This window comes from Felis catus, chromosome B4 (genome assembly GCF_018350175.1).
Source record: "Felis catus isolate Fca126 chromosome B4, F.catus_Fca126_mat1.0, whole genome shotgun sequence".
Lineage (NCBI taxonomy): Eukaryota > Metazoa > Chordata > Mammalia > Carnivora > Felidae > Felis > Felis catus.
In genome coordinates, this window is record NC_058374.1 from 20429259 (window position 1) to 20451377 (window position 22119).

Below are 22119 nucleotides of genomic sequence, written 5' to 3' on the forward strand. Positions count from 1 at the left end.
TGAACAGAAAAAAACATTGGTGTTGAAAAGGAGGTATTCTCAATCTGTTCATTCCTTACACACTCATCCTCCCATGGTCCCCCTCCCCAACTACTTGGATTCAATTTACGTTTTTTATTTATAAGTCTTTGAATATTTAGAATAGCTTTAGAAGTTTTCTGCTATGTAGTTGATTGTAGAAGGTGAATCTTTTTACATCTTTTGGTGTTTGAGACATTTTTTGTTTCATTTCAAATTAAAAAAATGTGTTACAAGTCATGATATACTTGTGAGAAAAACAACAAATGGGTGGAAAAAAGGGCATGAATGGGGGTGGGGATGGAGAGGGATATGTAGCATTCCTGGTCAGTCTTCATAATACCTTTCATTAATATTATGTCATTATATTTTCCACTTGTGCTTGTACCAAAGATCATTGCTTTTTAAGTTGGAGTAAAGGGCCACCATATAAAAATTGCTTACATTCTGGCTCTTAAGCGCCACAGTAAAGTAAGACTGACAATAAGTGATTGGAGGCTTGTGTGTTTAATTCGCCAAGAATGTTAAGCTTCCTAAGATTCACCCTATGGGGCCATGTTGGACCTTGGCACTGTTACTGTATAATTTCAAGAGATAAATATACATATTACAGATTTTTAAAAATCTAAGATGCAATAGGCAAACAGTTTATTAATTGAAGGAATAAAAAAAATGAATTTGTCAACCTCATTCTCTCTGGGACACAATGCAGTTAATTAACATATTCTTGGGCTTGTTTCTGGATTTGCTAAGCAGTGGCTCCTTTCAGAGAGGAAAACATTTAAATCTTAAAAAGTTCTCTTCTTTGGCCCAAATAGTATTTAGCCACTCAGTTTATTTTCTTCTTCTTTTTTAAGTCCAAGATTTGTTTCATTTCCTTCAAGGTCTCTTCCAGTGCAAAAACTGATTTTCCTCTTTTCTATGTCCAGAATCTTTTCACCTACATAATGTTATCGTCTCCTATAAACAGACACCTAAATAGGTCACTTTAATCACACTTTAATTATAACAGAAATGCATCTCTTCAGTATCACTAAAAAAATGGGAATATGGACCTCACCCTTTTTATATATTATATTGATGATACTCGGAAAAGTCAGGCACTTAACACCCTTAGATATCGTTGCATCATGGAAAAAAATAGTCCAACTCTGAAATGTTACTGAGGTTTATGCAGTGCTTAGAAAATCTAAAGTCATCTTTTAGATACGATTTTTCTACTGGTAAGTACAAGGTGTTTGATCCAAAAATGTAAATCCAACCAATATATATCAATTTTATAACAGAAGGAGTAGTTCTGAAGCCAAACACAAGATTAACCAAGCCAAACCCTTTACAGTAAATATTAGGCCTTGATTCTTAAAAATATTTTAAAATTTAGATTACATACAATTTAAATTTCAGGATGACCTACCTAACTTTTCAACAGTTAAGTGTATCTCACAATGATATTAATTGTGATTGACTCTAAGTTGCAGTCTGTTTGTAAGAAAATGATGACTCTTACATGAAAAGGTGGTTAACATTTGAGTGCTACTTAAATAAAATATAAATTCTAAACTACCTGGTAAATAAAAACTCTTCACCAATATGAATTTCAACAATCAAAAATCCTTGAAGAGACCAATTTATCTGAACATTTCTGTTAATCATTACTTAGAAATTTTAGTTCAGTTGTGCATACAAAATAAAGTCTTGCTTTACTCTGAAGAATAAAGTTCAGATTGCAATTCGCTTTTAAACACTAGCATTGTACATTAAAGGAATATTTATTGTGGGCCTACTACGTGCAAGAGACTTGCTAGGTGGTATGGTGAATAAAAAAAAAAAAATCACCTAGTAAGATCAACATGCTTCATAAATGGAATTTCCCAAAAGCCATTAACAGAATATCAATTGAAAATGGAATTGAAATGAATACCTTTTAATGAAATTTCTAATAGTACTCCATAATATAGGTGCCATGTGGGTGTTTGTATGGAGTATAAAGATACAATACTCACTTATTGTGAGACAAATAAAACTAGTTTCAGAAGTATCTCAATATGTTTATCATACTAGTGTAAATATACAGTTCATAATAAACTCTTAATTTAAAAGGTAGGAAACCTTTTACAAATGAGCAAGGAAAAATGTTACTCAGGGATTCCTTTATGTAAAAGAGGACATATCTGAAAATTTGTACAGATCATAAGAAATTGCCTTTTTGCATTCTCCAAATACTTTATTTAGAAATAAGGGTATGGTTTCTGATGAGGTTAAGTAGATGAATGAAATCTAATAATTGCTTTTGTTTTAAAACCATAGCATCAATTGCTTTTGTTTTAAAACCTTCGTATCAGAGCCAATACAGAATTTTAAACACTTTACGGAAGTTAAGAATCTGAGTTAAGAAAAATGCATCTACTGTTAACATTATAGAAATATATGTCATTTTCCATATATTATAGAGATATACATCAACAATGGATATAGTAGACTAAATATGTGCACAAACAGAAGAGAAATAAAACTTCAATTTAAAAAGGAGATGAATATAAGCAATACTAACCCATGAACCAAATTTGGTTTTCTTTCATAGTATCCACTTACGTAAATGATTATGGAAAAGGAAATCCAAAAATTTGGTCCCTAGGTTGAGGAATAAAGAAAATTATAAGAAGATATATTACCCATAGAGAAAAAAAAATACAGTTTCCCATTATAGTAGGGTTAGAGGTTACATCATAAAATACTTTACTTGAGTTTTTTGTGGTTTGCCTCAGATGATTAGTTCAGAGAAATAGATGAGCCAGTACTGAGTTAGCTGCTGTTATGTGAAGAAGAATACTGGAGACAACAGGCTTTTGTTTTATTCTACAGGTACTAGATATACTTTTCCAAAGGATATTCGGAGAATGAGGACTCAGATATAAAGAGTAATATTAAGATTGAAATTGTCCTCTCTACGAAGTTATTTTATAAATCCCATGGACTTTTTTCCCCATTACCATGTATTTTTAAAAACTAACTTGAACTTTAACGATAATGGCAATTGGTAAGTTTTATCCATTCTAAGATATGAGAATTAGCATATTCAGTCAATGTCATATGTATATATATGTATGTGTGTATATGTATATATGTGTGTGTGTGCATGCATGTACGGGTATATATCTCACACAAAGGACAAATATAACTTGCTCACTGATATATTTCCTGTGTCCAAAACAGCCCCTGGCTCACAGTAAATGTTCAATAAATATTTACTGAATGAATAATGAATTGTATATCTGAACTATTTTATAATGTCTGTTATTCTTCCTTTTCACTTAATGTTTTATAGAAACATTAAATATTACACTTTTGGTATATAACCTAAGAAAAGTTCTATATCTGGTACATGAGTTGATGTTAGAGTGGCCTATTTATACCCATTATTTTTTTCTTATAATTTTCATAACTCAACATTTAATATGTTAAATATGTTTTAAATAATTTGACATATGTTATCAACATTTATATGTACATCTTTAATAAAATTTCTGCTTCAGATGCTATTTTTTAATATACAGGCCTGTTCTTATGAAATAGTGTATTTTCTCTATTTTTCTAAATTTCAAGTCTCTTATGAATGATGAATTTGTTTTATTTTGAATAGACTGTTTACCTATATTTCTTTTATTAAGTGTTATAGAATAGGATAAAGTACCCATCCTTCTTTACATATAAATTAATTCTATTACAAGAACTAGGCTCCAATGTATTAAACATAAAATGAATGTATGTGAATAATTTAGAGCATTAAGGTTTGACAGCAGTGTTTGGGAAGGGAAGTTTCACACTGATTTTAACTCAGGATTACTCTTCATTAGAAGTCTGAACCTGAGCAGGAATTGGATGTCGATTTGGTATCCCTTGTGAAAGGGTAAAGATAAAATACATAGTAAAGATACACAAAATGATACAGTTTTGTTTGAGGGTGGTTTTAACTTTATAAATATCAATGACATGTTAAGAACATAATTATTATATGTTTAGAAATTTATTAAGTGTTGCCATACCCCTCAAAAGAATTTGCATTGTATAGGTATGTAATCTTTTAGTCATGTTTTCTTAATGAACTAATAGCTAAAAGAGAATTCTCATTTTTATGTGTCTCTTTAGTGTGCATTTTCCCTTAAACTTTTAGTTGATTTCCATTACTGTAGATATCTCACTTAGCTTTAAAATGTTTGAATATACTTGCTAACATATGCTTGCATTGTATTGTATCTATTGTAGTTCTTAAGTAGATTTCTAGCAATTAATTTGAAATGGAAAAAACAGCCATGCTACCATTTTTTTTTTTTTTTTCCTTTCTGAGAACATTTGGAATGCTTTTAAAGATAAAACCAATCATCTTTTGGTGACTAAGAGAACTTAGGTTCCTTCATCCTTTATCATTGAATAGCTACATTTTCCAGATCTTTACATTATACTGCTAATTCCTGATGAACAACCATTTTGTACCTGCAAGTTATTAACCAAAGCCATGAATTCACCTTGTTAAGTATGCCTGTCATTTTAACAATCTATATTCCTATTCATGATAAATTTTCATAATTAGACACTTTTTGTCTAAAATCAATCTTGGGCTTACATGGATACATAGGGGATAGGGCAACAGTGGAAGATTTTACAGCTCAAAACTGCGTAGTATCTGGCTAATTACTCTATTCAGATAGGCCTAATCCATTTCTTATTTGTATGTGAAGAGCGAGCTCCCATCTTTCTGCCACTTAAATCACCTTGAAAAAACAAAAAAGTGACCTTAAATTTTCAAGAGAGTAAATCTGGAGTACAGAGTCAGATCAGAGAAATCCTCAAACAAAACTGGGTTCCCCTCTCTCATGGTGTTATCATTTGGTGACCGACTAGAACTTGGGTTCCTTCATCCTTTGGTATCACATTACGGCATTTTCCAGGTCATCACTTTATATTGCTAATTCCTGATTAACAACCATTTGTTCTTCTAACAGCAAGCTAAAGGTAGCCTTGGTGTTCCCTCTTTGAGTATTACCCTAACCCAGGCTTTTGACCTTCAGTGTGTGATGCACTTTCATTTGTCACTGGGGCCAATGTGGTGTGTAAACGGGCTGCGGATCTGGTGGCACTTCCACTGCGTGAACTTTGGGTAGAGTCCAGGATGTGAATTTAATGGGTGGAGAAGCTGCGGCAGCACTGTGAAGTTAGCGCGGCCAACTGCAGGAAGCCATGCTTCACTGCACCCTTCATGGAAGCTGGCATACTTGCCCTACCCCTTGTTACCCACGGGCCAGCTCTTGAGGAAAAGGCCCGCAGGTAGGTTCTCAAAGCAGAGAGGTGCCCCGGGGAAGTCAGTCCCCTCTGGCTACTCCGATTAAAAAAAACAAAAAAACAAAAAAACAAAACCCTCCCTCCGGGTCTTCGGCATCCTCCTCCCCTCCCTCCCTCTGAGGCCCCTTCCAGACGTGCACGCTCAGCCCGCGCGACCGGCGCGGCGCTGCAGACGGCGGCCCCAACGTCCCCGCCCCCGCGTGCGCGCCCCCGCGTCCTCTCGTTGGCTCGTTCCGGCCTCAGCGCGCCGCCGGCTCCACTCACCACCCCCTCCTTCCCCCCCCCCTTCCCCAAGCACACCTCGGCGGCTGCGAGCCGCGCGGGGGAGGGGAAGGGGCCGGGAGGTAGGCCGGGGCTGCGGGCCGGACGCGGCGGCGCGCACGCAGGCCTTGCCTCTCCCGGGCCTTCTCCCTCACGCCGGCCGCAGGGCGGGCGCGCACGCCGAGTGACGCTCGGAGGAGGAAGCGCAGCCCCCTTCCCCTCCCTGGCTGCCCCTGCCCCAGCGGGAGCCCCCCCAGTGCGCCTGTGCGGAGGCCTACTTGATTATGTGTGCCCTCTCCGGGCTCCAGCGTTAGCGGCCGGGTGGAGGTGGGGAGGGAAGAAGACGAGGAGGAGGAGGAGGCGGAGGAGGCGGTGGAGGGGAGGTGGGGGGAGTCAGCAAGGACATGGCTCCTGACTCCTGTGCGGAACGTGAGTGACTGAGCGGCAAAGCCCGAGTGAGCGAGCGGCCGAGCGGCGGGCGGGGGCCGGGGACGTAGGGAAGGGAGCGGGGACGCGGGTGGCTGTGCGGTGGTGGTGGGGGGGAAGCGCTAATTGGCTTGCATGTGTTTTTTAATGGTCCCCCCAACTCCCTCTTAGATGGTCTCTAGCGACCGGCCCGTGTCACTGGAGGACGAGGTCTCCCATAGTATGAAGGAGATGATTGGAGGCTGTTGCGTTTGCTCAGACGAGAGAGGCTGGGCCGAGAACCCGCTGGTTTATTGCGACGGGCACGGCTGCAGCGTCGCGGTGCATCAAGGTAAACACCCAACCGCCCGCCGGGCCGAACCCGGCCTGCTCCCAACCGTCACCGCTTCCCCCACCTTGGCAGCAACTGCCAGTTCTCCTACCGCCCCTCCCCCCGCCCCGCCCCGCCCCCGCCCCCGCCTCGTTCCGCGGCCCGGGATTGACTCCGAGGGTCCGCAGCGGGGCGGAGGGGGTGTGGGCTGTGCATGTGGGAGAAAGTGCGTGTGGCCTGGGCTGTCATGTGATTCTGCGCTCACTCTCTCAAGTGTCATTTGGCCGCCGCCTGCGCCCGGAGCCGTGGGGCTGGAGACTTTCCGAGGCGGTGGTTGGAGGCGAGGGGGTGGGGTGGGGGGGTGCGGGGCCGCGGCCTGCGCCCCGGGGGCGGCGGCAGGACCGAGTGTGCGCCCTTCGGTGGTGTCGCGGTGGCCGTGGGTTTGGGTTTGGGAACGTGGAGGCCCCTCCCCCTTCACTGGCTGCTCCTGTCTGCCGCAGTGTGTCTGGAGACTTCCTGTGGCATGGAGTCGGGCTCGGGAATGCCACTCGCTGCGCCTGGGCGGGTCGCGGAGGCAGAGGGGTGGCCTTGGCGCTTTAGATTAGGGAGGGAAGGCGCCACTGCTGCACCCCCAAGCTTTCTGGCGGAGACCCTGCTGCTGCGGACTGGGAGCTTCCTGCGTAGAAGACGGTGGCCTTCCGCCGTCGCCGTCGTGTGCTGCAGGAGTGGCTTGGCTGAGCTGCCCTAGGCTGGTGGATAAGGCTGTTCAGTGGCTGTATCTGGCCACTTCCTCAGCTAAAGTGACTGGAGAGAAGAGGAGGTGGTGGTGCGGCCAGTGACTTGGGGAGCATCTTAGCTTATTTCTGGGTGTTTCCATTCGGTGAGTTTTTTTGGATATTACAAAAAAGGCGAGGGCACTTAGGGAGTTTTCTGGCCATTGAAGTTTCTGACTTTTCCCGTATCTTGTGGTAAGGAAACCTGGATAATTTTTGGGTGTCTGTTACACATATTGTCCCTGTTACCAATCCCCCCGCTTCCCATTTCTGTATTTGGCCGAGTGGTGTTGATATTTAGTAGTATATGGAAAGGACACTACCAAATGAGACAGTGTGAAACATAAGAGGTTGAAGTGCATTCTTCGTAGAACGAAATCTCAGAATGGGGAAGGGGACTTAGGAGATAGTGAATTAATTATTGGGGTGCAGTCGGTTTTAACGAAAACCTAATTGCACATCTTCCGTTTAAACTTTGTTTTTTGTTTTTTTTGAGAGAGAGGGAGTGAGCAAGTAAGGGGCAGAGAGAGGGAGGGAGAGAGAAGTTCAAGCAGGCTCCACACCATCAGGACAGAGACTGATTTGGGTTTGAGCCCAGGAACCACGGGGTCATGACCTGGGTGGAAGCCAAGAGTTGGGCCTTTAACCACCCTGTCGAACCCTTGACCCACCCAGGCGCCCTGCACACCTTCCTTTTTTAAGGAGTGAAAACAATATGTGTTGAAACCTATATGCTGTTTTTAAACTTTTAGAAATGATGTATAGCATTTCCATCACAGTGTTCGTTCACATTTGTGGACGTATTTCTTATGAATTGGATCCTCAATTATCAAGTTTTAATAAGTAATGTCATCTCCCAATACGGAAGACATTCATTTAAGCATAAATTTTCTTGTCCGGAAGTAGTACTTCTGAATTAAAATGTAAGTTTTTGGATATTCATGCAGGGTTGCTTGACAGAATGTTTTTACACTGATATATTTATGAATTTTAAAAGGAATTTCAAGTTTAGCTTTTGGGAGCTTTAAAAATTTGTGTTGATTTTGTATTCTTTGAGTGTTTTCCAATATTTAAGATATTTTCAAGCTTCCTGTGAGCAAGTTCATGCGAGAATGTCAGTTGGATATTAGTGTTCTAGGTTTTTGGGAAAATTTCAATTCCTAGTTAAATACCAATAAAATTTTTTTTTTTTTTAAATAGAGTGTGATTTACATATACTCAGATCACTTGTTGGAACATTCACATCCTATATTTAGAAATAAATATGCACTTTAAAAAAAAAGATTTTTAAGCTTTATTTTTGAGAGAGAGAGAGAGAGAGAGAAACAGTGTGAGTGGGGAAGAAACAGAGAGAGACACAGAATCCAAAACAGGCTCCAGGGTCTAGGCTCTGAGCTGTCAGCACAGAGCCCGAAGTGGGGCCCAAACCCACAAACCACGAGATCATGACGTGAGCCAGCCGAAGTCGGACGCTTAACGACTGAGCCACCCAGGTGCCCCAATAAATACACACTTTTTAAAGTAATGGCTTTGAGATGTGATTTACATACCAAATAATTTACCCACTTAAAACATACAATTCACTGGTTTTAGTACATTTAGGGTTTTGCATTTATTGCCACAGACTCCGTTTTAGAACATTTTCATCAACCTAACAAGAAAACCGTGGACTGTTAGCAGTTACTGTCCTTTTTTTCCCAACACCTCCCCAACTCCCCTAGACAACCACTAGTGTACTTTCTGTTGATTTGCCTTTTCCATTTTATACAAATGGAATCATTTCACGCTTAACATTACATTTCGTTTTCTTTTCTGCAATACTTGTTGCTCATTTTGACAGGTGATTTAGAAGTATTTTCATTAGCCTTACCTAAAATGCTTTCTATTTAAACTGTAGGATACAGGAGTGAATTAATGAGTTTCTTAGTAATTCTTTGTAAAGAATCTATGTGTTAATTTTTACTTGATATTTTTTCTATCATAAAAGAATAAACAATTTTTTTAGATTTATTTATTTTGAGAGAGAGGGAGAGAGAGTGTGAGAGAGTGAGCAGGGAAGGGGCAGAGAGAGAATCCCAAGCAGGCCCCCTAGTGTCAGTGTGGAACTGGAGAGGGTGTGTGTGTGTGTGTGTGTGTGTGTGTGTGTGTGTGTGTGTGTGGGAGGGGAGGTGGGGTGGGGGTGGTCCCAGCTTGAAATCAGGAGTTGGATGCTTAAACAACTGAGCCACCCAGCTCCCCAGATAAGTACCCTTTGTAATGCTTATACTTATTTAAATAAAATAACAAAAGGCTGGTCCTTTAACATTTTTATTAAAATGTCATACAGGTTTTATTAGGTGGTGGTAATATATATGTGGTAAATAAAAATATAAAATGTTTTAATTCTTTACAAAGAAGGTGTTTTATGTGAATAGTCTGAGAGGTAATTATTTTAAGAGGGCTTTGAAAGGGTATTTAATTTTCTGTAATTCTTTAAATTTTAATATATTTTAAAATATTTTATTTCCCAATAGCTTGCTATGGCATTGTTCAAGTACCCACTGGACCATGGTTTTGCAGGAAATGTGAATCTCAGGAGAGAGCAGCCAGAGTGGTAAGAACTGTTTTATCAAAAACATTAAAATACTTCAGTGAGTAGCTTAGGATGCTACACACTTATGTTTCAGTTTGAAAGGTTTTCAGTCTTGTTCAAATTTGAATTTGGGCCAGATATCAACTTAACTGTTTTAAACCAAATTTACAAACTCTGAAAAAACAAATTGAGCCACATAACTATATGTTGAACAGATAAAACAAAGTTGTAGCTGGGCTTTAGCCCTTTTTACTGGTTTGAAGGGTTAAATTAGTTAATCATTAGTGAGAATATGATGGCAGTAGAACATAAGGAAGTTAAGCTGATAATTCTGCTAGGGTCTGTTTAATGAATAAAAAAAACACACTAGAGTTTAACCACTCATATTTTTACTGCATTGCACATGTATATTTTAACTTTGAATGTTCAATATTTTCAGACATTTAGTCTCTCTGGCAAAGCAACATAAGAATCTTCCTTTTTCACATGGCTGGCTACCTTCTTTCTGAACACTTTTGTAAACTTCTTGTAATCATAAGGGAGATGTGTTTATTCTTTGTGGCCCAAGGCATTTTTTACAATTGAGCTTCTGGAAATGTTAGGGAGAAATAAACTTAATTTTCATCAATCATATAAAAGTATTACTGTTTGCTATGCGATAGTTCCTTTTTGGTGTTGACTAGAGAATTTGACAGAAGGTAGAAAACAAACATTTCGGCTTTTCTACCTACATGAGTAGCATGGAAACTTTATTTTTGCCTAGGCAATTCTTGATTAGAAGTCATAGCTGAGTAGCCTATTTAGGACTGTGAAACTCAGAGCATTATTCTGTTCGTATGTTTTGTTTGTGTGTGAGAATACACTATAGCAGAATTATAGCTTATTCTAGCATTACAATGGTTGGAATTAGCAAGTAGGGGATGGAATCAGTCATATAAATTTTAGGATTTGATGTATGCATAGGTCTCCTTTTTGGTTTTTGTTCCTCTTTGTAGCATTTTATAGTTTTGGGGTTGATGGGTCACCAAGCAAAGGAAGTTATGTTTTAACTCATTAGTAAACATTGATAGTAGATGAGGCTATTCCAGAGGGTGTCACAGTAGATTCAAGGCCAGAGGAAGATTAGAAAATAGGAAGGCAGATATTGAGAGAGGATAAAGAGCTCTGTCAATGGGGAGTAGTAGAATGCCAAAATTATTTGCCTTAAATGCCACTTGTTGCCTGTTTTTATTCCTTTATTCTCTGAGGGCGTGGTTAAGATATCAAGGTGAATTGAGGTAGTTACCTTACGAGGCATATTGAAGAACACATTTTATTTTAGTGTTATTCAGTAGGATGTGGGGGCCATTCGAGGTTCTAAAGAAGAGGCACAACTTCCTTTAATTTCCTGTAGTGTACAGTTATAAAAGATAAGGTCCTTTGTAAAAACAAAAACTCATTCTAAGCTTAAATAGGCAGAGATAGGTCATCTTATTGTTTATTTTAAGGTTTTATCTTTAACTTTTCTGTACACCCAACATGGGGCTTGAATCCACAACTGGGGATCAAGAGTCACATGCTCTAGTGACTGAGCCACAAGGGCATTTTAATGTTTATTTTTGAGAGAGAGAAAGAGAGACAGAGTACAAGCAGGGGAGGGGCAGAGGGAAACACAGAATCCGAAGTAGGCTCCAGGCTCTGAGCTCAGCACAGAGCCCAAGGCGGGGCTCGAACCCACGAACCTCCAGATCAGACCCTTAAGCGACTGAGCCACCTAGGTGCCCCATCCACAAGGACATTTTAATGTGAGGATAGAGGAGCCAAGAAGCCTAACGTGGAAATGTATCTGTTACTTAGGGAGTTAAATTAGTCTTTTTTTTTTTAAAGTAAATCCTTCCCTTTCAGTAATTACATTATTACTTTGCTTATTTATTTATTTTTAAAATAATCTCTACCCCCACGGTGGGGCTCAAACTCAGGACCTCAAGATCAAGAGTCATATATGCTTTGAGCCAGGCAGGCACCCCAAGAATTGAATTAGTCTTTATTTTATTTTAATTTTTATTTATGTATTTATGTATTTAAATACGTAAAATTTTATTTATGTATTTAAAAATTTTTATTTATTTTTGACAGAGACAGAGACAGAGTGCGAGTGGGGGAGGGGCAGAGAGAGAGGGAGTCACAGAATCCGAAGCAGGCTCCAGGCTCCAAGGTGTCAGCACAGAGCCCGATGCAGGGCTCGAACTCACAAACCGTGAGGTCATGACCTGAGCTGAAGTCGGATGCTCAACCCACTGAGCCACCCAGGCGCCCTGTTTTTATTTTTTTAATGTTTATTTTTGAGAGAGAGAGAGAGAGAGAGCATGCACACGCTCTCACGCCAGTGTGGGAGGGGCAGAGAGAGACAGGGAGACAGGGAGTCTGGATCAGGCTCCGCACTGCCAGCTCAAAGTCTGACATGGGGCTCAAACAAACTGTGAGATCATGACCTGAGCTGAAGTTGGATGCTCAACCAACCAAACCACCCAGACGCCCGTATTTATTTATTTATTTATTTTTATTTATGAAAAAAATATTTTTTTTAAATGTTTGTTTTTGAGAGAGAGAGAGAGAGAGAGAGCGCGCGAGAGCGCGCGCGTACGAGTGGGGGAGGGGCAGAGAGAGGGGGCAGTGGGAAACAGAATCTGAAGCAGGCTCTAGGCTCTGAGCGCTCAGCACAGAGCCTGATGTGGGGCTTGAACTGACAAACTGCAAGATAATGACCCCGGCTGAAGTCAGATACTTTATCGACTGAGCCACCCGGGTGCCCCTTATTTATTTATTTTAACGTTTATTTATTTTGAGAGAGAGCGTGAGTGTGTGGCACGCAAGTAGGAAAGGGACAGAGAGAGAGGAGAGAGAGTATTCCAAGGGACAGAGAGAGAGAGAGAGAGAGAGAGAGAGGAGAGAGTATGCTGACAGCTTGGATCCCCACAGACTCTCTCACAGACTGCGAGATCATGACCTGAGCTGAAATCAAGAGTTGGATGCTTAACAGACTGAACCACCCAGGTGCCCCAGAATTGAATTAGTCTTAATCTTATTTTTGCTTTTCTTTGTCTGCTTTATTCTTTTCCTTTCTGCAGGTTTCTCTGCTACTAGCTGTTTACTATCTCTCAGGTACTATGTTAAATGTTCTACAATTATCTGTTTTAATCATCTTATCAAACCTTTGAGGTACTTTGTTCACATTTTATGGGTAAAGACATCATGTTTTTTTTAAAAATTTTTTAATGTTTATTTATTTCTGAGACAGAGAGAGACAGAGCATGAGTGGGGGAGGGGCAGAGAGCGAGGGAGACACAGAATCAGAAGCAGGCTCCAGGCTCTGAGCTGTCAGCACAGAGTCCGACACGGGGCTCAAACTCACAGACTGAGTGAGATCATGACCTGAGCCGAAGTCGGATGCTCAACGGACTGAGCCACCCAGGTGCCCCAAGACATCATGATTTTAAGAGAAATGCATATCTATTTGGAGGCTGGGCTGTGATTAAGCTCTTAACCATCATGTTCTGTATTGCCTCCTGTGGTGAAAAGTGGCCATACTTCAGCTCCTAATATTTTCTGTTTCCTGTCTCAAGAGACTAAATGTCCATCTGAATCTCCTGTTCCTTTGGGGAGGAAAGAAACTGGGTTGGCTTGGATGAGGTGCCTGACTCTGGACCAGTTAGCCATGGCTAGGCAGTAAGGTTGCTTAAGACACAAGATGTCTGTGGGTTTGAGATAGCTCATTTCTCAGAGAAGAGGGAATTATGAGCTGGTAGTACCTTGGCAGATACTATAGAGTAAAAACCAGAGTAATAAAGTTGTAATTTCACACGAGAAGTTTGGTAGTGGATGGAATGGATTTGAAATGGGAAGTTAGAAACTGAAACACAGGATGATATTACACTAAATATGTGAGACTGGAAGGGGAGGGAGTGGAAAGGAGGAGAGGGAGTGAAAAGGAAGGGAGGGAACATTTTAAAGGATGAAATGACACATGGATATTGGGTAAAGGAAAGGGAGTAATCAAAGACAATTCTGAGTACCAAAGTTAATCACTCTGGAATGGTGGTACCGTAAATAGTCATAGAGTAATGGCAAAAGGAGAGCAAACTTGAAGAGTAAAGTTCTGTTTTGGGCATGTTCGTTTTGATGCTGCTGGGAGTTTTCATTGGAAATTTAGGATTAATGTAATGGAGTTAAGTTGGAGTTGTAGCTGCCTAGAAGGAAGACTGGGAACCAATGACATTTTTTTGTTAGAGAAAAGAAAAATGAAGATGGCTATGGTGAATATCCATCCACACTTGTGGAGAGTAAGAGAACAAGTTACCACGAACGGATCATGAACGTCCAGGAAAGGCGAACCTGCAGTAGACCCTTGCTGTAAGGACCTGAAGGATTGAGAAAAGTTTTAAGACCACAGTCGTAGTTCCCTGGTTTGGGCAGACCTCTCATTACAGGGTACTGAAGAGAGTAGAGATTGTAGGATTAGACTGAATGTTGAAAAAGGAAGGGAAGAGGAAAGTAAAAGAGTGAGGGAAGGTTTGGATGGTTTTTAAGGGAAACTCTTTGTAGGTAGGCATTCATTGTTCAGAAAAAGCACTTGAATTGCTTATTTATCTCAAGTGAACATGTATTTTTGCTGAAGATTTTTGATTAGACTTAACACTGTTTACTAACTTCTTGGTGGTTAGAGATTAAGACACTTATTGATGACTGTTTTGTATTTAATGGGTATTTATTTTTAATTACCACAGGCTGGAGAGAATTACTAGAAATTTTATCTACTTATATAATTTTAATAAGATAAAGAGGATATATTAGGTTTTAAATATTCTACTTTGAAAACATAGAGTGGATTGTGCAAGAGAGTAAAATGGCCAAAAGCCCATTAGGATTTTACATTATTTAGGTATTGCTATTCTAGCTCTAAATGAAAAGACAATTTCTACCAGAGGTGAGATGTAACTTTTTCCTACTCCTCTGCCTCTTTATATTGTATTTATTCCTGGCTTCTCAACATTGTTGGGGAAGAACTACTAGATGGAATGTAAGCCCAGAATTTGGGGATTGACCTAGAGTTGCACATTTTTCAGTTTTTGTTTAATGAAGATATATAATGCAAAAGTCCCTATATATCTACAAAACCATCTAAACTATATGCTTAACTGTAGTGTATATTTCTATTTAATTTTATTAAGTAAAATTACATTAGTATATATTTAGTTATCACAAGTTGTTATGAATATAGAACATAAATATTCTTCACTCACAATGAACTAATGTTGATTCTTCATATTTGCCTCAACTCTTACCTTCTGAAAAAGAATAATAAAAAAAAAAATTAACTTGGGGCGCCTGGGTGGCGCAGTTGGTTAAGCGTCCGACTTCAGCCAGGTCACGATCTCGCGGTCCGTGGGTTCGAGCCCCGCGTCAGGCTCTGGGCTGATGGCTCGGAGCCTGGAGCCTGTTTCCGATTCTGTGTCTCCCTCTCTCTCTGCCCCTCCCCCGTTCATGCTCTCTCTCTCTCTCTGTCCCACAAATAAATAAACGTTGAAAAAAAAAATTAACTTGAAATACTTTTGTACTGTCCCCAGTCTGAGTCATCCGTTAACCTTTTAGCGTGTCTTGGGACCAACCTGTCCGTCTGTCTGTTTCTCTCTCTCTTCCTCTCCAGTTTCATTGGGATATAATTGACATATAACATTGTATTAAGGTATACAATGTAATGATTTGATATGTTTATATGTTGTAAAATGATTACCACAGTGAATTTAGTTAACATTCATTACCTAACATAATTACAATTTTCTTTTTCTTTTTTAAGTTTATTTATTTATTTATTTTGTGAGAGAGAGAGAGAGACACAGAGAGAGAATCCCAAGCAGGCTCTGTGCTATCAGCACAGAACCTGATGTGGGGCTTGATCTCACAAACTGTGAGATCATGACCTGAGCCAAAATTGAGAGTTGGTCGCTTAACCAGCTGAGCCACCCAGGCGCCCCTCTTTTTTTTTTTTTTAATTATTTTTTAAGTAGGCTTCATGTCCTACTTGCAGCCCAACGTAAGGCTTGAATTCACCATCCTGAGATCATGACCTGAGCTGAGATCAAGAATTGGGTGCTTAACTGACTAAGCCACCAGGTGCCCTGTTTCTTTTCTTTTGACGAGAACCTTTAAGACTTATTCTTGGGACGCCTGCTGGCTCAGTTGGTAGCGCATAGGACTCTTGATCTTAGGGTTATGAGTTCAAGCCCCATGTTTGGGTGTAAAGCTTTCTTAAAAACAAAAAAAAACAACTTGAAAAAAACTTACTCTTAGTAACTTTCGTATACACAATACAGTCTTGTTAACTATAGTCACCATGCTGTATGTTATGTTTCCAGACCTTATAACTGGAAGTTTCTGCCTTTTGACTGCACCTCACCCCTTTTCCCTACCCTCCATCCATTGTCTCTGGCAACCACCACTCTGTTCTCTGTTTCTATGAGAGTGGTTCTTTTAGATTCCATATGTAAGTTGAGAGCATATAGTACAGACGGTTCCTGACTTGGGATTTTTTGACCTTACGTGGTTGTGAAAGCAGTATATATTCAGTAGAAACTGTATTTCAAGTTTTGTTTTGATCTTTTCCCAGAACAGTGATACACGGTACGATACGCTCGTGATGCTGCTGGGCAGCACCTGTGAGCCTCATCTCCCAATCAGCTGCGAACTTGATTAGGAGGGCAAATAACCAGTATACTTAACAGCCACTCTGTTGTTCATTTTCAGTACAGTATTCAATACATAACACTTTATTATAAAATAGGTTCTGTGTTAGATGATTTTGCCCAACTGTAGGCTAATGTGAGTATTCTGAATATATTTAAGGTAGGCTAGGCTAAGCTGTGATGTTTGTAGGTTTAGGTGTATTAAATGCATTTTTAGCTTATATCATATTTTCAACTTGTGATAGGTTTATTGGGACATAGCACTGTTGTATGTTGGGGAAGATTTGTATTTGTCTTTCTCTAATTTGTTTCACTTAGCATAATGCCCTTAAGGTTGATCTGTGTTGTTGCTAACAGCATGATTTCCTTCGTTTTTATGGCTGAATAATATTCCATTGTATGCATACACTACCATCTGTTTTAATACTTACACTACATGTCTATATTCATAAATACCATCTAGTATTATTTTACAGGAATGGTATCATTGTATATGTGTTCTGTAAATTGTGATATAGCTGCATTAATACATATTGATCTAATTCATTCTTTTTATCTGCTTTTTAGTGTTTTGTTATAGAGCCACAGTGTATTTAATTTCCTTATTTTTATGTTTATATTTTATTTAGTTTTTAAAAGTTTGTTTTCGGAAAGAAAGAGCTCATGAGTGGGGGAGGGGCAGAGAGAGGGAGAGAGAGAATCCCAAGCAGGCTCTGCACTGCCAGCACAGAGCCTGATGTGGGGCTTGAACCCATGAATTGTGAGATCATGACCTGAGCTGAAATCAAGAGTTGAATACTTTACTGACTGAGCCACCCAGGTGCGTCCCAAATTGTGTTTTTTTTAAATAGGGGTTTATAATTTAGATATAACATTACTGATGTTTTTGTGTAACCCAGTTTGCCTTGCTGCTTTATAGTCATTTACTTTTCTTGAAAAAAAAATTTTTTTTTATGTTTATTTTTGAGAGAGAGATAGACATACAGAGTACGAGTGGGGGGAGTGTCAGAGAGAGGGAGACACAGAATCTGAGGCAGGCTCCGGGCTCTGAGCTGTCAGCACAGAGCCCAACGCGGGGCTTGAACCCATGAACCATAAGATCATGACCTGAGCTGAAGTTGGATGCTTAACCGACTGAACCACCCTGGCACCCCTCTTTTTAAAATACAGTTCTAGGGTTCAGTGCCTAGTAAGCAGTAAGCAAACTATGTTCATCTCTGTCTAAAAATGTTATTATTTTGCTGTCTTATATGCTAGTTTGAATTTTAGAGTAATAATTGTTTTCCTGTAAGTAAAGAATTTATTCTAGTTTGTCTTCTGGTATCTAATTGTGCTAATAGAAAATCTGTTGACAGTATGCTTATCCTGCTTCAGAGCTGATCAGCTTTTGTTCTGTGGACTCAGTTTTTCTTACATGTTGGCAGATTTTCTGCTCTCTCTTCATATGTCACCTTCCCATTTAATTTTCTTCTGGAACTGTTAATTAAGGTATATGCTTGAGATTCTTGTTCTTTTTTGCTTGTCTTTTAATTTCTTTTTCATCATATTTTCTATCTTATCTCTCTTGTGGATAATCTCTTTAGCTCGGTCTTGAAATTTATGCATATTGTTAACCCTATGAGTGAATTTCTTGTCTGAGTAAAGTATATGTAGACTTTCTATTTGTTTTTATGTTTCCATTTGCTTCTTTTTTTATAATATTTTGCTATTATTGCCTTATGGATTATATTCCCTTATTACTTGAACATTTGAAATATACTTATTTTAGGGGCCCCTGGCTGGGTTGGTCGATGGAGTACATGACTCTTGATCTCAGGGTCATGAGTTCAAGTCCTACATTGGGCGAAGAGCTTACTTAAAAAAAAATACTTATTTTAAAACCTCTTAGAGATTTTAGATTTCTCTAAATTAGAATTAGAATTGTTTGTTAACTCTGGTGGTAGATGTCTTCATTGTAATTTTTGGCTGTGAGCTAATCCTCAGGAGTTGTCTTCTTTGGGATTCCTGTTCCTCTAGGAACACAGTGAAGATGTTACTATGGAAAGTGTTTGCATTTGCTCTGTCTCTGAAGAACCCTGTGTGACCTTACCAAAGACCAGATTCTAATGGCTTCTATAGATTAGGAATTTACAGATTCTTTCATTTAAAAGGAGTTCAAAAGGCCTTTTAAAGCTTTTATGACAGCTCTTGTGACATCATTTGGGATCAGGCTTTTTTTGTCCTCCTACTATACCAACCTTAGCACATGGTTTTGTTTTCAGGGTTGTCCCACAGTCAGAGAGAGGATGGCAGCTGAAACAGTCATTGTGACTGTGGAAAGAAGTTCTAGGCAGAAGGGGGGTGCAAAATGAAAATTGATTTTCCTCCCAGCTGACTGATTCTCTTAAGTTTTCTTGAAGCCCCAGGCAACAGATTATGCTTAATTTTACTGGCTTTGAATTGTTATAATTCAAAATATGGGTCAATTGGAGAACTAAATACAGTTGGAGTTTTGTTACTAGGGAAGATCTGGAGAACGGCTTTGGGGTTGGTAACAGCAGACTGTTAGAGTTTGCCTACTGGATGGAGTTCATTGCTCCAGACTGATTTTTGTTTCTTGATTTGGATTGCAGTACTATCTATCTATCTATCTATCTATCTATCTATCTATCTATCTATTTATTTATTTATAAATAATTTATTTATTTTGAGAGAGATCATGAGCAGGGGAGGGTCGGAGAGATAGGAAAAGAGAGAATTCCAAGCAGGCTCCACCCTCAGCCCAGAGCCCAGCGCAGGGCTTGAACCCATGAACCATGAGATCATGTCCTGACCTGAAACCAAGAGTTGGACGCTTAACTGAGCCACCCAGGCACCCCTGTTTTTTTTTGTTTTAATGTTTATATATATTTTTGAGAGAGAGCATGCATGTGGAGGTGGGTGGGGGAGGGGCAGAGAGAGGGAGATAATCCCAAGCAGGCTCCCTGCTGTCAGTGCAGAGTGAGAGATGGGGCTCAGTCTCCCTAATCAAACTGTGTGACCTAAGCTGAAATCGTGAGTCTGCCCCCCAGGTGTCCCAGGACCCTTTAGATAATGGATTTTGGGCCCCACTCTCCCTCAACATAGGTTTGAGTTTCCAGTTTTTCTAGAGTGACTCCTCACGTCCAGAACAGACATCTTCAGTGCAGCATCTCTAGTCTTACTGGTCTAGGCCATGTTTTTCTAGGATAGATTCCCCTCTGGTTGTGGGATAGGCACTTAACAACTCCTGTCCTCATGTAGGGAACCCAGTTAGAACTTTTTTTTTTTTTTTTTTTTTTTTTTACGTGTTTAGGGTCTATGCTGGTGTCATAGTCCACCCCAGTCTCTAGGGTGTATGTATTATATATTAGATCTGATATTTTCATTAAGTGCCTCAGCTTCAACTGATGCTTATTCTTTTAACTTTTCTTTTTTATTTCTGCCACTTGGAGATTTACCATGATATATATACATAATTAAAAATTGTTTTCAAATTTATCTTTGATTTCTTTTTTTTTCAATTTACCTTTGATTCCCGAGTGCAAGAAGGCAGTTAAAATTTCATATATAACTTTCTCCCTTTTATTTCTGTACAAGCAGTTTAGCTTGTATACTTTAAATAGAATGCCTTCTGAATTGGGGTGCCTGGGTGGGTGGCTCAGTCGGTTGAGCATCTGACTTTGGCTCAGGTCATGGAGCCTGCTTCAGATTCTGTGTCTCTCTCTGCCCCTCCCCAACTCGTGCCCGGTCTTTCTCTCTCTCAAAAATAAACAAACATTGGGGCACCTGGGTGGCTCAGTCGGTTAAGTATCTGACTTCGGCTCAGTCATGATCTCACAGTTCGTGGGTTCAAGCTCTGTGTCGGGCTCTGTACTGACAGCTCAGAGCCTGGAGCCTGCTTTAGTTTCTGTGTCTCCCTCTCTCTGCCCCTCCCATACTTGCACTGTCTCTCTCAAAAATAAATAAACATTAAAAAAAAAAAATGCCTTCAGAGTTAAATATTTGCTAACATTTTTTTCTTATTGCTGATTCATATCTAATATTTGCCTTTAAATTTCTCATAGTACATTAAGTTCTTACAGCTTTGAAAGAGGTGCTTTTAGAAAGTTAACAGATTTAGTGCTTACCACCATAGATAAAATGTAGTAAGTGGCCAATTTCTCTGGTCTCTCTTGAATTCTTCTTTTACTGTGAGAAGGGCCTAACCTAATGGCTGATATGAAGTAGGTGCTTAATACTTGTTTGTATTAACAAGTGTAACTCTCACCTGTGTAACTAGTGAGAGAAAGGAAATTGATACCTTGCCCAGCATATGGCACCTATTTATTCCCTTTTTTTTTGGATTTAATTTTTATGTTTACCAGAGTGATAAATGCACATAGTCTGAGTCTGGTATTACCAAAAACTTTTCTCACTCAAACAAAACAGTACCTGCTGCTTTACCCTTGAACCCTTATCTCATTACCAGAAGCAACTTCTTTTGGCCGTTCCTTCTGGTACTTGTATGTTTCTAAAAGGAATGTGTAAGGAGCTATTGTTTATTTTATTTACAGAATTTTAAATGTTTATTTATTTTGAGAGAGAGGAAGAGAGATTTAGAGCGCGAGCAGGGGAGGGGCAGAGAGAAGGAGAGAGGACCCCAAGCCCACTCTGCACTGTCAGTTCGGAATCTGACTTGGGGGCTCCGACTCATGAACCGTGAGATCATGACCTGAGGTGAAATCAAGAGTTGGACGCTTAACCAGCTGAGCCATCCAGGTGCCCCACAGCTATTGCTTTTTAAAGTTTATTTTTGTTGAGTAAGCTCTGCACCCCAGCTGCACCCAACTCCTGAGGTCAAGAGTTGCATGCTCTACTGACTGAGCCAGCCAGGCACCCCCATAAGCAGCTGTTCTTGACATACCAATTTTAGTAGTTACCTTTCAGTATATCACAGATTTTTGTTAAATCAGTAGTGTTGAACAGTAATATTTACATTATTATGACTACTTAAATATTTTGTTCATTTTTGAGCCAAAAGTATACTGATTTTTTTTTTATTAATTTCATTTCCTTGGGATTAATAATCATCTTGTATTTTAAGTTTTGTATTTATTTAAGGCTAAATTTTTTCCCTCTGTTGCTTCTTCATATAATCTTCCAAATGGTTAATGAATCAGGTAGTGTATTAGTAAAATTTTCCATGAATTCAATTTTCCTTTTCCTTTTTCTCTCTCTCCTCTCCCTCTTTTCCTCCTCCTCTCCATCCTCTTCCTCTCTTCTTCCTCCCCCTCCCCCTTCCCCTCTTCCTCCCTCTTCTTTCTCTTTCCCTCCCCCTTCTTTTCTTCTCCCCTTCTTTTCTTTCTCCTTCTGCCTCCTCTTCTCCCTCCTCTTTCACTTTTCACTTTCCTTTCCTTTTTAAATCGGTAGACCTTCTTCTGGGTACCATCTCCCTGCTGTCATCTGGGCTGGTTTCTCTTTAGGCCTGGATCTTCCCTTCACTATAATCTTGGGAGTTTCTTTGTTTCTTGCTTATTTTGGATTCTGTTTTGTAACACCTCACTTCCCCATTTCTTCATCTCTAATGGTTTATTTTCTTGTTTCGGTGGGCGTCTCTAGCAACTTCATAGAAAATGGTGTGTGAGGAATAATTTTTTAAAGGTTTTTCAGGTTTGATAAAATTGTTGGCTTTGTCATCTTGATTGATAGTTTGGCTGAATATAG

At 39.7% G+C, this 22119-nt stretch overlaps 1 protein-coding gene across 16 annotated transcripts in view; it reads left to right on the forward strand.

Moving 5' to 3' along the window:
* Positions 1-5653: 5653 nt before the first annotated feature.
* Positions 5654-22119, forward strand: part of MLLT10 (MLLT10 histone lysine methyltransferase DOT1L cofactor) — a 237965-nt gene continuing 221499 nt past the window's right edge. For 7 of the 16 annotated variants that reach the window (XM_019834031.3, XM_045060975.1, XM_045060974.1 and 4 more), the window contains exons 1-3: positions 5655-5943; positions 6214-6373; positions 9639-9718. In XM_019834031.3, coding sequence (XP_019689590.1) covers positions 6214-6373; positions 9639-9718 — 240 coding nt within the window. In that variant the 5' untranslated portion in view covers positions 5655-5943. Of the gene's footprint in view, positions 6072-6213; positions 6374-6785; positions 7233-9638; positions 9719-22119 lie in introns of those variants that run through there. The other 9 variants (XM_045060982.1, XM_045060984.1, XM_045060983.1 and 6 more) reach the window with 6 other exon arrangements.